Source organism: Aegilops tauschii, chromosome 2 (assembly GCF_002575655.3).
Source record: "Aegilops tauschii subsp. strangulata cultivar AL8/78 chromosome 2, Aet v6.0, whole genome shotgun sequence".
In the NCBI taxonomy this organism is placed as follows: domain Eukaryota; kingdom Viridiplantae; phylum Streptophyta; class Magnoliopsida; order Poales; family Poaceae; genus Aegilops; species Aegilops tauschii.
This window is the reverse complement of record NC_053036.3, coordinates 56,761,631-56,776,871: the sequence shown is the minus strand read 5'-3', so window position 1 is coordinate 56,776,871 and position 15,241 is coordinate 56,761,631. Positions and strand designations below refer to the sequence as shown.

General features: G+C 48.2%; 2 protein-coding genes across 4 annotated transcripts; both read left to right on the top strand.

Moving 5' to 3' along the window:
• The first annotated feature begins 2,162 nt into the window (after positions 1 to 2,162).
• LOC109769478 (short-chain dehydrogenase/reductase 2b-like) lies at positions 2,163 to 14,225 on the top strand. Of its 3 annotated transcripts, XM_073507960.1 has the most exons (6): positions 2,318 to 2,703; positions 3,111 to 3,357; positions 3,443 to 3,520; positions 3,668 to 3,853; positions 3,935 to 4,350; positions 13,850 to 14,225. In XM_073507960.1, exons 1-5 carry the CDS (start codon positions 2,651 to 2,653, stop codon positions 4,313 to 4,315), a joined length of 945 nt encoding a protein of 314 aa, XP_073364061.1. In that variant the 5' UTR covers positions 2,318 to 2,650; the 3' UTR covers positions 4,316 to 4,350; positions 13,850 to 14,225. The 3 variants fall into 3 exon arrangements, with proteins under 3 accessions (XP_073364059.1, XP_073364061.1, XP_073364060.1); XM_073507958.1 differs by lacking the exon at positions 13,850 to 14,225 and having other exon boundaries at positions 2,163 to 2,703; positions 3,935 to 8,214; XM_073507959.1 differs by lacking the exon at positions 13,850 to 14,225 and having other exon boundaries at positions 3,935 to 8,214.
• LOC109769476 (subtilisin-like protease) lies at positions 8,401 to 12,220 on the top strand. The gene has a single exon (XM_020328216.2). It carries the CDS (start codon positions 9,863 to 9,865, stop codon positions 12,089 to 12,091), a length of 2,229 nt encoding a protein of 742 aa, XP_020183805.1. The 5' UTR covers positions 8,401 to 9,862; the 3' UTR covers positions 12,092 to 12,220.
• Positions 14,226 to 15,241: the final 1,016 nt, after the last annotated feature.

Sequence of the window (15,241 nt, the reverse complement as noted above, 5' to 3'; positions counted from 1 at the left end):
AAGAAGGCGAGGCATGGCAAGGTGCCAACTCTGGCACCGCCGTCGTCGTCCTGGGCTCCGCCAGCACATCCTACAGCTGCCTCGGCTCGGTCCACCACGCTGCCTCCCTTCTCGTCGCCCCAGACGCCGACCCCGGCGGTCGACGCCCACGCAACGAAGCAGAACAGATCATGGAAGGAGGCAATTGAGCTTGTCGTGAAGGACATTCTGGAGATCGTCACGCTTCTCGTTGACGTGGCCATTGTGATGATGTTCGTCATGGCCGGCATCTTTGAGATGCTTGCTTTGGTGGCGGAAGCGATGGGGGCACAATCAAGCAGCCGCCCGTTACCACGGCCGCGCCGCCTGGTGCATGGGCCTGGTGGTGGCTTTGCGTCAATTGTTTCGAAAGGCCCACGGATCTTTTTGTTTGTTAGTGATAGCTTAATAAATAAGAGCACAACAACACCAACGAAGCTACATGCCAAACCTGAGGGGGCGGTGCCCTTACTGAAGAAACTTTTTTAGGGGGAGTTGCATGACGGGTGCCACTTGTCTAGGTTTGCTTCTTTCTTCCACTCTATGCAATATGTGTTTTGAGCACGCTTCGGTTTAGGTGTTTCTTACTCCCTCCATCTAGGTGTATAAAGTCACCTTACGAAAACCAAATAATCTCAAAACACTTAGGTGCGGTACATTAACTCCCACCCTGTTTCTTGTTTCGTGACATATCAATCAATAAGAGATGTGGGTCATGCATGCTTTCAATGACTTTAGACTACCAAACACGGCGTGCAATGGTTAGTTTATTGCATGCAATGCTATTAATTAGCAATAAAACATTAAATTCTCTCGTTTTCCCCTTCACCTTGGTCGTGATGCACAACCTAAGATGACTTATACACCTAGATGGAGGGAGTAGCTATGATGGTTCAACACACATGATTATCATTCTCCGCAATGTGGAACGCGACAGCAATAATAAAGAGTCTCACTTTAGATGTTTCCGGTTAGGGATTTTGTAATGCAGTCTTTTATCACACAAGTTTCTTACTACCAGTCTACTGAAATTTTGTATGTTGGTGATTGTGGATATGATGATTTTAAGCTGTCTTGTCACTCTAAAATGTTTGCAAAAATAGGGGAGAATTTTCTCTGTTTGGTTCGTTTTTGCAGTAATCGGTCCTCTCAAAAGTTTTTGAAGTTTCAGGTTCGTCCTAAGTCAAACTTTTTTTAGGTCTGACCAGACATTTAAAACACCAAATTAGTTTTATTAGATTCATAATAAAGTACGTATTTTCATACTCCCTCTGTAAACAAGTATAAGGCATTTTAGATCACTAATATTCACTGTTGTGAATACTTGTAAGTATTTTTTTATAAACTTGGTCAATCTTAAGATAAACAAGTTGAAACTGTTCCCAAAGTTCATCACAAGTGAATGAGGCTATTTAATGTGTGTATTTACCGTGTCGGCAAATTTATGCATGCATATTTATTCTCCAGCCTAACACTATGTGACAATGATCATGAGGAGCGTATATACACCCTATAGAAATGAAATTGGTATCCTAACACCACCGCAATTGCATTAAGGGGATGACCGCGGCCCGAGCTCATCTCTAGCTGCCGCCGCCTCCTCCAAAAAAAAGCTATGGTTTTTGCCTCCTGCCGGTATCGCCGTAGATCCGCCTCCTCTCCGTGGCCTTAGGGCCATGGGGGCATGGTGGATCTCGGCAAGGGCCGGCGGGAGGGCTCCATTTTTAGTCGTTTCTTTCAGTTTTGCTTGGGTTTGTGTCCTGCTTAGGAAGACGAGACGACATCGGCTCCCTGAAGATGGAATAAAGGTCTCCCCGCCTGGCCCCCGTTTCAGTGGTGCCTCTAGCACCGTTGGTGGGCGTGTGGAGGTGTGTCTCCGGCAGATCTATCATTGGTGGATTTGCTTGGATCTCGTCGTTATTCGTCTACGTTCGTGTGTCTTCGGGTTGGATCCTTTTGATCTATGTTATTCTTCATCTGCGGCGGTTGCTGTTCTTGTGCACTGTTCCCACGGGGCCTTAGCATGATGACTTTCCGATTGTCTACTGCAACAAGTTGTGCCCGACTCCGGCGATGGAGGGGCGATGACGATGACGCGCCTTCTGATTGCTTCAGTGCTTGTAGTCATCGCCAGGCGGTATTTTTATTATTTCTAGTATTCGTTGTACTGTCATGATTGAAGATGAATAGATCAAGCATTTTTTCAAGAAGAAAAGATTGTATTAAGGGAGGATTTTCGCGTTTGGTTCGTTTCTGCAGTAGAAATAACAGTTGGGACGGATTGGTGCAGCTTCGTCGCAAAAGCAAGGGAGTCAACGCCTCTGGATGACCACTCACCTCTTCCCGCAAAAAAAAAGTCCAAGCAAAGCAGTCTCCCTCTTCCTCCCCTGCCCCGCGCCGTGGGTCCCGCCACGCAGCCATATCGTCGGCGATGGAGTACCGCCGGCGGGACGAACCCTCCAAGGCAACTCGTAAAATACTACTCCATGGTCTTTTACTAACCAGCAACCACCACGATCTAGGGTTAATCTGGCCACCAACCCCCACTCCCACCCCAGCATCCTCTCGCCTCGCCCCGCCGTCTCCGACCCCCACCCAGCCGTCCTAGCAACCCGTTGCAACTCCGCAAGCCATGGAGAAGGCGTCGCACGTGGCCACCGCCGACGGGAAGCAGGCATCGCACAGGTACCTTCGCTGGTGAATCTTACTGGTTTCTGATTGCATCCTGAGTTGACCTTTGTATACTAGTAGTAGAATACATATCTCGCGTCTTCTCAGATTATATAGGTTGCTCGTTCTAGTAGTATGCTTAGTACTGGACCTGTTCTTGGGCAGCCTGGCCCGAAAACCCGGCATCCGGGCCGAGCTCGGGCTCAACTTTTCCACCCGAAGCCCGGAAAAGCCCGAAATGATCATCAATATATATTCATTCAAAAAATACGTATAATGCATTTTTGTTGTTCATAAATCAGGTTCTACCCATTCCTCCTAGTAGTCAGTTTCTACTACTACTAGTGTTTGCCGGATCATCCAATCCAAGAATAAAAGTAAAAATGGGCAGGGATGCTGATATTCTGCCTGCTTTTCATCAGGATTGCGGTGGTCACTGGTGGAAACAAGGGAGTCGGCCTGGAGGTGTGCCGGCAGCTTGCTGTCCAAGGTGTGACTGTCATTCTCACAGCCAGGGACGAGAAGAGAGGGAAGGATGCCGTCGAGTCAATTTGCCTTGAATCCAACCTCTCCAATGTTGTCTTCCACCAGCTCGACGTCCGGGATGACAGCAGCGTCGCCGCTCTAGCGCGACACATCGAGAGCAGATACGGAGAGCTTGACATCTTGGTAAAATGAAGTCCCTTTTGTTAGATCGTCACTTATGCATCTTTTTTATGTGAATGAGGATGAGTTGGGTAACATATACGTACAGGTTAACAATGCAGCGGTTGTGGGAGTTGCAGCAGACGAGGAAGGCCTCAAAGCTCTGAACCTTGATGCAGAGACATGGGTACTGATTCATTCTTTTTTTTAAATCTTAACCTTTTGCAACTTAGCATATTTTTATGTCATCTGTAGAACTACAATTTCATCTGTAACATGCATACTTAGTACCACCAATGTTCAGTGTTCAGTTTTAAATTTGTTTATGATTCAGACATCTGGCAGAGCAGCCACTCTGCTCAAAGACGTGTTCCAGAATACCTATGAGGTGGCACGGGACTGTCTCGACACCAATTACTATGGATGCAAACGGGTTACAGAAGCCCTCCTCCCTCTACTGAAACTATCAAAGTTTGGAGCGAGGATTGTCAATGTCTCCTCCCTTGCGTCAGAGCTGAAGGTACGCCGTCAGTTGAAATTCTTTCTGACCGATCCACAGTCAGTGAGTTAGTCTGATGTGCTCAACTTTGGTGCCTCCCAGAGAATGCCGAACGAGGAGCTACGGAAGGACCTGAGCAACATCGACATCTGGGACGAGGCGCGGATCGAGGCGGTGCTCAACACCTTCATGGATGACCTGAAGAATGGACGGCTGGAGGAGGCGGGGTGGCCGGCGATGCTGCCGGCTTACAGCGTGTCGAAGATGGTGATCAACCTCTACACGAGGATCCTGGCGAGGCGGCACCCGGAGATGCGCGTCAACTGCGTGCGTCCTGGCTTCGTCAGGACCGACATCAACTGGAACCTGGGGACCCTGACGCCGGAGCAGGGCGCGAGGGGCCCGGTCATGCTGTCCCTGCTCCCTCAGGACGGGCCGACCGGGTGCTACTTCGATCAGACGGAGATGGTGAATGTTTGGTAGTGGTTGTTCACTGGATTGTCTGCAGCTACGTTATGGTAAGTTCATCTTTCTGCGTCATGCCTGAGGCCATTGGCCAGGACAGTTTTCTCTTCTTGCATTTTCGACATGAATAAAAAGTTCAAGACCAGCTATGGTCCTGCATAGTAGTCAGATACCACTCCTCAAAAAGGAAGGGCTGATTGGATCTGAAACAATTCACAGTAACACAGTCTATTACTTCCTCCGTTCCTAAATACAATCCCCTTTAGAGATTCCAATATGGACTACATACGGAGCCAAATGAGTGAATCTGCACTCTAAAATACGCCTATATACATCCGTATGTTGTCCGTATTAAAATCTCTAAAAAGGCTTATATTTAGAAACGGAGGGAGTAGAAGGTAACCAGTTTGAATCCCAAAACAGAAACAGAGTGTTTTCTTTTATTATGATATCACTACTACGTTGCTGAGCCAGACACAGCAGGACTGCACAAATATTTTGTGTTAAGATAGCAAGTAGTAGAAGCTGCACATCCAAACCACTTTGCCGCTAATAGCGCAGTAAATGTGAGAGTACAATGCCACTCAATCACTAGTCACTAGTTAATTAAACAGATCAAATGTTTAGCACTGTCACACCAAGAAAATGCACTGAGAATACAATTTCAACTGGTGACCAGTTAGACCTCACCTGATCTCATTTCTATCACCACATTTATACCTTCATAGTAGTTAGGTACCGCTACTCAAAAAAAGAGGAGCTGATTGAATCTTGAACAATTCGCAGTAACAGAGTGTATTAGAAGGTAACCAGTTTGAATCCCAAAACACAAACATTTGTGTTCCTTTATTATGATGGGTTGAATGAAGGGCACAGCAGGACTGCACAAATATTTGTGTTAAGATAGCAAGTAGTAGAGACTGAACATCTAAACCGCTTTACAACAAATAGCCCAGTAAAACTGAGAGAACGATGCCCCTCGATCACTAGTTAAACAGATTTAATCTTTAGCACTACTAACTAAGTACGCTACACTAGTGTCAAAAAACGTCTTACATTATGGGACGGAGGGAGTAACTATCACACCCGGAAGAGGCGCCGAGAATAGAAGTTCCAATTGGTGATCAGTTCGACCTCACCTGATCTCATTTCTATCACTACATTTATGACACGATATGACAATATCAATAGTATCTATATGATGTTAAATTTGAGTCATTCATTTCCCTCATATATTGTGAGATATGATTCATGCAGGGTATAGAAAAACAATCATAGTGCATTGATCATTGCGTATCAGCAAGCACGTATCTGGCCTCCCCGGTCGTACTGCATTTATTTGGCACAAAATAGATCTCTTGTATCGTATGCTACTTCATACGCTAGATCTCCAAGTGATTAACTTCTGCACCATAAAGGTTGCAGCACATTGATCACTCATGCTGTATAAATGAAGAACACCGGGTGATGGCCGGACAGAGACTCCATCGCCATCGCCTTCCTCAGTCGTGTAGGTTTACCTAGCTTCAGCAATGCCGTCCTTGACCAATCTCATCATACTACTACCACTTCTCTTCCTTGCCACCCTCTCTCCTACACCTTCACTGTGCTATATCAGTCCAGCTGCCACAAGGGTACAACAGGGTTCTACAGGAACCTCTGATTACCGCACTTACATCGTGCTCGTCGATCCACCTCCCTCAAGTGCCGGCGAAGTCGGGCATCGTCGGTGGTATGAGACTTTCTTACCGAGCTCTCACATCGGCGAATCTGGAGAGCCGCGTCTCCTCCACACCTACACCGAAGTGTTCAGCGGCTTCACGGCGAGGCTCACTGATGCCGAGCTCGACGAGATGGCCAAGAAGCCAGGGTTCGTGCGCGCGTTCCCAGACCGGATGCTGCAACTCATGACCACGCACACGCCGGAGTTCCTCGGGCTGAGGAGTGGCACCGGGTTTTGGAGCGACACACGCTACGGGAAGGGAGTGATCGTCGGGCTCCTCGACTCCGGAATCTATGCAGCACACCCTTCGTTCGACGATCATGGCATCCCACCACCCCCGACAAAGTGGAAAGGCTCGTGCAGGGAGGTCAGGTGCAACAACAAGCTCATCGGTGCCAAATCATTCATTGCCGGTGATGACCGCCCATTTGATTTTGCGGGGCACGGAACACACACCTCATCCACTGCCGCTGGGAACTTTGTTACCAATGCGTCATACCATGGCGTAGGCATGGGCACTGCTTCCGGAATTGCTCCAGGTGCCCACATCGCCATGTACAAAGTGTGCACTGGGATTGGCTGTGAAGAATCTGCCATAGTGGCTGGCCTGGACGCGGCCATCAAGGATGGGGTGGACGTGCTCTCGCTGTCCCTCGGCGGTCCCACCAGTGTGAGCTTCGACAAGGATCCCATCGCCATCGGCGCGTTCAGCGCGATATCCAAGGGTATCATTGTGGTGTGCGCGGCTGGCAACCATGGTCCCACTCCACGGTCGGTCATCAACGACGCACCGTGGTTGCTCACGGTCGCTGCCGGCTCGGTGGATCGGAGATTCGACGCTGGTGTTCATCTCGGCAATGGGTTGCGCTTAAATGGAGAAGCGCTTACCCAGGTGAAAATGCCAACCTCAAAGTCGTATCCTCTCCTCTACTCCGAGGAAAATCGTTTCTGCGGGAACGAGGATCACGTTCCCATCACCGGGAAAATCGTGGTATGCCAAGCCATGACACCGATGCCTCAGTATTCAACCATTCGCAGCATAATGGATGCTGGAGCGGCCGGCGTGGTACTGTTCAATGATGAAGCCGATGGCTACTCCATTCTTCTTCAGGATTACTACTCGAGAGTGGTGCAGGTGGCCACAGCTGATGGCATTGCTATCACAGGTTATGCGAAGTCGGCAGCGAGCAAAGCCGTGGCCACTTTCACATACAACAACACAATGATTGGTGTTCATCCAAACCCGATCGTGGCGTCGTTCTCTTCACGGGGTCCAAGCCCTATCTCCCCGGGCGTGCTCAAGCCGGACATTCTGGCTCCCGGGCTCAACATCCTCGCCGCATGGCTGCAAGAAACAAAATCTGCATCGAGGCCTTTCAATATCATATCAGGTACATCCATGGCAACACCACATGTCAGCGGTGTCGCGGCGCTCATCAAAAGCTTGCATCCCGACTGGTCACCGGCTGCCATCAAGTCGGCCATCCTGACAACGTCGGACACCTTCAACAACATCGGTGGCCCGATATTGAATGAGAGGCATGGTAAAGCCGGTGCGTACGATAGAGGCGCCGGCCATGTGAACCCGGCGAGAGCCGCCGATCCTGGTCTGGTGTACGATCTCGGCGTAACTGATTACGCGGGCTACATCTGCTGGCTCCTTGGCAACAAAGGCTTGGTGACAATCGTGCACAACTCGAGCTTGACCTGTGAGAAGCTGCCCAAGGTCAAGGACGTCCAGCTCAACTATCCAACTATAACTGTGCCATTTAGATCAATGCCGTTCATCGTGAACCGAACAGTGACAAACGTTGGGCCAGCGACATCGACATACAGGGTGAAGGTGGACACGCCCAAGTCGATGATGGTGCGTGTTTCTCCGGAGACGCTGGTGTTCTCCAAGGCCCGGGAGAAGAAGACATTTAGCGTGTCGGTCAGCAGCCACCACATGGATGAACAAGAATCCATGGAGGGAAGCCTGAGCTGGGTGTCCGAGAAACACGTGGTGAGGAGCCCGATCGTCGTCGCCCTTCGAGTCGGCGGTCCTACTCCCCTGCGATCACCATGAATGACATTTGTGCTGTTAGGTTAGTGGATGTTTTCATCTGTCTCTGTTTAATCAGATCAAATGTATCGTCTCTAAGGAGAATGCTTGGTTGAGAAATAAAGGAGTTGGTGCCACAAGAAAATAAAACCAGAGCCCAGTTATTGATATATCTTGTTAAAAGATTTCACATTCCTAATTGCCAAGTCTGTTGACACATGTGGTAAGCAATCCAAACAATTCAAAAAAAATAAAAAAATAATTGCCAAGTCTCTTGTCTCCCTATCAAGTATTCAGGCTTACCTCTAAGTAACACAATATTGGAGTAAATAACAATATCAAGTATTCAGGTTTGATTGATAAACTCAGAGAAGAGATAGACTTCTGGCATGGAGAATCATGTTCCTTTTCCAAGAAAGTCGTCTCATCTTGGTTCAATCCATGCTCTCCGCAATCCCTCTCTCTTCCACCTTACGTCGCTCGACCCACCGCCATGGGTGTCCATGGCTATCGATAAAAAGCGGTGTGATCTCATCTGGAAAGTGACGGAAACAGCCGAAGGAGGACATTGTCTGGTCAGTTGCAAACACGTTTGTCATCCGAAGATCCTTGGTGGGCTCGGCATACTCGTTCTGGAAATCATGAACTCAACACTGAAAATTTGATGGGCTTGGAGGTTGCGTACGTCTGAAGATCGAGCTGCAACTTACTTGCAACTCCTCTTGATGGTCGAGGACGACATATCCTCAATGCTGCAAAACCTTCTATTGGACCGACAGATGGTTGAAGAAATTGCTGTTGACATCTTCCCCTCTGTCTGTTCCATTAGGCCAAGCAAAGAGGAGAGTTGCTGATGCTCTGGTTCATAACAGTTGGGTCAAAAGATATTAGGCAACAAATTAAATTAGGGTTATCATGCAAAATACTTGGGCCCTGGGAAATATTATCTGACATCCAACTCAGTCCCAACAGGAGCGATTCTTGAAAGTGGTTTTGGGAGCCTGAAGGGCGTTTTCTCAGGAAAATCAGTTTACAAGTCCTTTTTCAGATGCAATGTGTTTACTTTACTCCCTAATATCAACTGGTGGCCCTCAACTTTATAGAGGAAGAACTCAACTGGTGGCTCATTTTGGTCTTGTAGAGCATTTAGGTATTCAGTGTTTCAGTGTTTGTGCAGATTGGTCTACTGGAACGCCAAGTCCAGACGTTTCTTCCATTTCTTCATCCAGCTCCTACTAATATATGTTCAAGAGTTTTCTGATAGAACTCAGGTTTTGAGCGTAAAAGAAAATGACCCATCCAACCTCACCTAATTTCATGACTTCGATATTGTCATTTACTCCAATATATTTTCTTCAGGAATCTGTTGATAGTACTCATTTATGAGATGATAACACTACATTATAGGTGGGGATACAGAACCAGAAGCTGTTAATTTTGAAAAGATAATTATCCTCCAATTTTACAGATATTTAATATATTTGTTAAAGACCATCCAGAAAATCGAAAAATACCATGTATCTTTTCCCCTACACCCCGCACCATAAACCCGGGTAGATACATTACCCACATTCATTCCTCCATCCCACATAATCTTATCATATCTTCCAGATTTAACAGAAGTTAAACTCATTAATGTGTTACCAGATGCGCTGAATTTATCAACTGATTAATATATGCCAAAAAGAAGACACAACACATTAATTGTCCGTGTTGTATAAAGATTGCCCGGTGATTGATCCTATTCTGGCATTGCCATCATCTTCATCGTATAGTTGTGTGGCTTGAGCCTCGACGAATGGCGTCATTCACAAATCTCTCGGTAGCACTTCTCTTGCTCACCATCCTCTTTCCTACACTCGCACTATGCTATATCAATCCAGCTGCCACAAGCGTACACCAAAATGCCACAAAACCCTCTGCTTATCATGCTTACATCGTGCTCGTCGAGCCACCACGCTCAAATGCCGGCGAAGACGCCCATCGCCAGTGGCACAAGTCTTTCTTGCCGAGTTCGTTGACGGGTGAGTCCAACGAGTCGCGCCTTCTCCATTCCTACACCGAGGTGTTCAGTGGCTTCGCCGTGAGGCTCACCGACGCCGAGCTCGATTTGGTGGCCAAGAAGCCAGGGTTTGTGCGTGCATTCCCCGACCGGACCCTGCAGCTAATGACCACCCACACGCCAGAGTTCCTTGGACTAAGGAACGACACCGGGTTTTGGAGCCAGGCTGGCTACGGGAAGGGAGTCATCATTGGACTGCTCGACACCGGCATCTATGCGACACACCCTTCTTTCAATGACCATGGAGTTCCACCACCCCCAGCAAGGTGGAAGGGCTCATGCAAGGCGGCCCGGTGCAACAACAAGCTCATCGGTGCCAAGTCATTCATCAAGGGTGTTGACTCTGGCGACGAAGAGGGACACGGAACGCATACCTCGTCCACGGCAGCCGGGAACTTCGTCACCGGCGCGTCATACCATGGTGTGGGAAAGGGCACCGCAGCCGGAATTGCTCCTAGCGCACACATCGCCATGTACAAGGTATGCGACAGTAGAGGCTGCGAGGAATCCGCCGTACTGGCCGGCCTAGAAGAGGCCATCAAGGATGGGGTGGACGTGCTCTCGTTCTCCCTTGGTGGCACCATGAGTCCCATCTATGATCAAGACCCCATCGCTATCGGCGCGTTTAGTGCTATGTCCAAGGGCATCCTCATGGTGTGTGCCGCAGGTAACGATGGTCCGGATCTGTTCTCGGTCACCAATGTCGCCCCGTGGTTGCTCACAGTCGCCGCCGGCTCCGTAGACCGGAGCTTCGGTGCCGGTGTGAATCTTGGCAATGGCAAGATCATCGATGGAGAAGCGCTTACCCAGAAAGCGAGTCCGAGCTCAAAGTCACACCCTCTCGTCTACTCCGAGGAACGGCGGTACTGCAATTACAGTGATGACAGTGGCATCACCGGTAAGATCCTGGTCTGCGAGAACACGAAGTCGGAGACTCAACAGTCCAACGTCCGTAGAATAGTGGGTGCTGGTGCGTCCGGCGTGGTGTTGTTCAACGACGAAATCAGTGGCTACACCACCATTGTTCAGGATTACAACTCCAGTGTTGTACAGGTGACCGCATCCGACGGTGGCATCCTCAAAGCTTACGCCGCGTCGTCGAAGAGCAGCTTTGTGGCCTCTCTCACGTACAACAACACATTGTTTGGTGTCCGCCCGGCCCCTGTCGTGCCTTTTTTCTCTTCCCGGGGTCCAAGCTTCACCAACCTCAACATCCTAAAGCCGGACATATTGGCACCGGGGCTCAACATCCTCGCTGCATGGCCGCCAAGCACGGCCTCCGGACAGGGCCCTTTCAACATCATATCAGGCACATCCATGGCGACGCCCCACGTGAGTGGTGTTGCGGCGCTTATTAAAAGCATCCATCCCGACTGGTCGCCGGCCGCCATCAAGTCTGCTATCCTGACGACGTCGGACATCGTTAATAGCACTGGCGGCTCAATCTTGGACGAGCAGCATCGAAAGGCCAGGGTGTTCGACACAGGCGCCGGCCATGTGAACCCGGCGAGAGCCGCCGACCCTGGCTTGGTGTACGACCTCAGCGTCACTGAGTATGCCGGCTACATCTGCTGGTTCCTCGGTGACAGCGGCCTAGCAACCATCGTGCGCAACTCGAGCTTGACCTGCGGGAAGCTGCCCAAGGTCCAGCACGCGCAGCTTAACTACCCGACGATAACTGTGTTGGTTTCATCGACTCCGTTCACAGTGAACCGAACTGTGACGAACGTTGGGCCAGCGGATTCGACATTCAAGGCCAAGGTGGACGTGCCGAGGCCTCTGACGGTGCGTGTCTCCCCGGAGACGCTGTCATTCTCCAAAGCCGGAGAGAAGAAGACCTTCAGCATGTCTGTGAGCGGCGACCTGGGCAAGGAAGTACTGTATGTGGAGGGAAGCTTGAGCTGGGTATCGGAGAGGCATGTCGTGCGGAGCCCCATCGTCGCTCTTCCGGCCTCATCACCATGAATGATGTACGTGCCGCGAGGTCACTAGATGTTTTATTTCTTCCTGTTTAAGTCATCTTCAGCATTTCTTTTGCGTCAACATAATAATAATAAACAGTAGCAATGGAAGAAAAACTTGCATTATGATTTACTTACTGGCGCAAAGTTTTAAGTTATGCGATTCGAACCAGAGATGAGCGGTTGATACTTGGTCCTGCTGCTTAATGCCGCGGCATCTCTGCCTGTCTGAATTCTGAAACTCCATTACCTTTTTGTTCAGAGCAAGAAAAGAAAGGTGGACGGAAACTTCTGAAACTCTGAAGTTGTATCCGTCCCTGTAAACTTCTGTCGGATATAGGAAACAGAGTAAATAAATGATATGGCCGTGTCCATCACAGGCAATCTGCAACTGAAATTATTTCCGCTTTGATGCAGATCTCCCTCTAAATGCTCAACAAAAGGAATGTGAAAATTGTTGGTGTTAATCTCGTCAGTAGGGTTGTATGGATGTGTAAGTTTGTGGGTTTCCTGGAGACATATATGCGTTCCTGAGTTTAAGACTATTTTTAGAGAGCTGTGCTACTCAAGGTCGTTGTGTTTGCCTTCACATATGAATACTTCACTATGAGCGCATATATGCTAGATGCAAAATGCCGATCACTTGATATGCTAAAGAAAAGTTAGAATGCACATCACCAGGTGTTGACTAATGCTAGTGCTATCAAACATTGCTGTTGCCACTTTCCATCAAGCACCCACATCCAGGTTGTAGTAGTACAATGCATTCTTGTATGGTCTTTCAGTAGAAAATGACATTCTTTTTTGGTTAGTTTTACAACGGAAGGACTAACTGAATCTCATTCCAAAAAACTGTTTTCCCTGAGACGCTCAATCTCTCCTTTAGTATGTGAGATCTTGAACATTGTTTTAATTTTTTTAACTGAAGGATTTCATGCACCGCATTCTGTTACCGAACTTCCACTGGCTCCTGTCTCATGGAAATGTTTTCTTTGGCTGCTATGGCACACACCTAATTCTTGATATTTGATTCGAAGTAATTTCACAGAAATATTAGGGGAGTAGAATCTTTAGAATTATTTCTCTATGATGCTTTGATTTGTACTTGGGAAGTTTTCCTATGATTTGTGCTTGGGAAGTTTTCCTTTGTTTTAATGTTAATTATGGCATATGCACCTAATCCTTCAAAAAATCATGTGTTTTTTCTATGCCACAGCAAACTATTTGTATTGCTTATTCATGTGGTCCCCATGCATTTCTGTAGAAAATGGCATGTCTTGACATCCAATTCCTGCGTTTTTTCTATTCGGGCATTTTGAGAATCCTGCAAATTGAAGAGGCCCCCAGAGAAAATTCACGTATTTCTCCTATGATGCAGCCAAATAACTTTGATTCCATATGCCTGTGTTTTAAATTTCAATAGATTCCAATGGCCCTAGCATTTCATAATCCGCCTTTTTCCTATTCCCGTGCTGTGAATTAAGCTTTGCTTAGGGATCATAATGGGCCTTGTCTCTCATTTCTTGCCCAAAAGCATGAGTCTAAGCTCTATGATAGAGTGCAGAAACGAAGTTGCAACCCAAAGAGATGCTCTGCTGCAGCAACAACGCGCACCCAGAAAGGAACTTGCAACCCAAAGAGACTGACTGCACGCACATATATAAGAGTTGGTTTTGATTAGCTGATGTTCTTCTTCTCACATCTCGCTCGGCGTTTCCTCCCAAGTACAGGTTTCTAACGCCATATGAACATGGCGGTGCAGGTGTGTCTCTCGCCGTCGATCTAGAAGAAGGAGGCCGGAGATGATCCGCGCCACCGGCTCCAGTTCCTGCAACATCGAACTCGACCATGAAACGAGAAAGAAACTTTGCTCTGATGAAGAGACTTGATCATCAGTGCTCAGTGTCTGTTGTGGTGCTCGGCCTCGGCCGATAGTGTATTTGCGATATGCGAACAGGTTGTTGATCCGTCTACAGAAAGCTGTCATCTTAGGCAAAAGCCAGCAGCGGCAAGAATTCAGTCTGGGAACTGAGATATACCTTATCCAGTTTAGAGGAGGTTTGTGGAAGAGGTAGGGTGTGGCTGGGCCATGACTTGTATCTGATTTTTTGTTTTGAGGAACTCTTGTATCTGAATCAAAAAGAAACAGAAAAAATGGGTTTGTTTTACCAGGCCCCAACTGCTTTACACGAAGGAAGGAAGGCCATGGTCCGAAACATAAACAGATTATTGGATCTTTATTATGATGGATTTGAGCGAAGGGTCATTGAAAGTCTGGACCTGAGAGAAATTGAGCTCTTGGGTAGAAAATTCACCTGGGCTAACGCGCTGCCAAATCCGACGTATGAGAAGTTGGATCGAGTGTTGGCTAGTGTCGATTGGGAACAGAAGTTCCCGCTAGTAACAGTCCAGGCTTTGTCCCGTGGAATTTCTGACCACACGTCGTTATTTGTGGACTCTGGTGAGGCCACCCACCTGGGAAACAAAAACGCGTTCTCCTTTGAGCTGGCTTGGTTTGAACGAGAAGGCTTCCTTGATCTCGTGGCCAGAGAGTGGGCTAAGGATTCAGGAGGGAAGACTGCGCTTCAGCGCTGGCAGAATAAGATTAGGCATTTGAGGAGTTTCCTGCGTGGGTGGGCTAAGCATCTTAGCGGGATTTATAAGGTCGAAAAGGAAAGGCTCCTTTCCCTTATTCAGTCCCTAGATGTAAAAGCAGAAACAACCGTGCTGCCGGCCGCGGAGCTTCATGCCAAGCTTGACGCGGAGATGAGGCTGAAAGAACTTCTTCGAGAAGAGGAATCAAAGTGGGCGTTGCGGGCCAAGGTCCGGCGAGTAGTCCAGGGGGATGCGAACACTCAATTCTTTCACATGATCGCTAATGGTAAACATAGAAAGAAGAGGATTTTTCAGCTTGAGCAAGATGAAGGAACAATTTTAGGACATGAAAACCTAAAACTGTACATTACTGAGTATTACAAGCAGCTGTTTGGCCATCCAGAAGAGAACTGTGTGTCTCTCGATGAGTCCAGGATTGAGGATGCTCCTCAACTCACAGCGGTGGAGAATGATATTCTTGCGGCTCCTTTCTCTGAGAAAGAGGTGTTTGACGCCATTTCGCAAATGAAAAATAACAAGGCGCCGGGCCCCGATGGAT

Bases quoted from the DNA above. Each gene is read 5' to 3' on its own strand.
- LOC109769478 (XM_073507958.1), top strand. From the start codon at position 5,830: ATGCCGTCCTTGACCAATCTCATCATACTACTACCACTTCTCTTCCTT.
- LOC109769476 (XM_020328216.2), top strand. From the start codon at position 9,863: ATGGCGTCATTCACAAATCTCTCGGTAGCACTTCTCTTGCTCACCATC.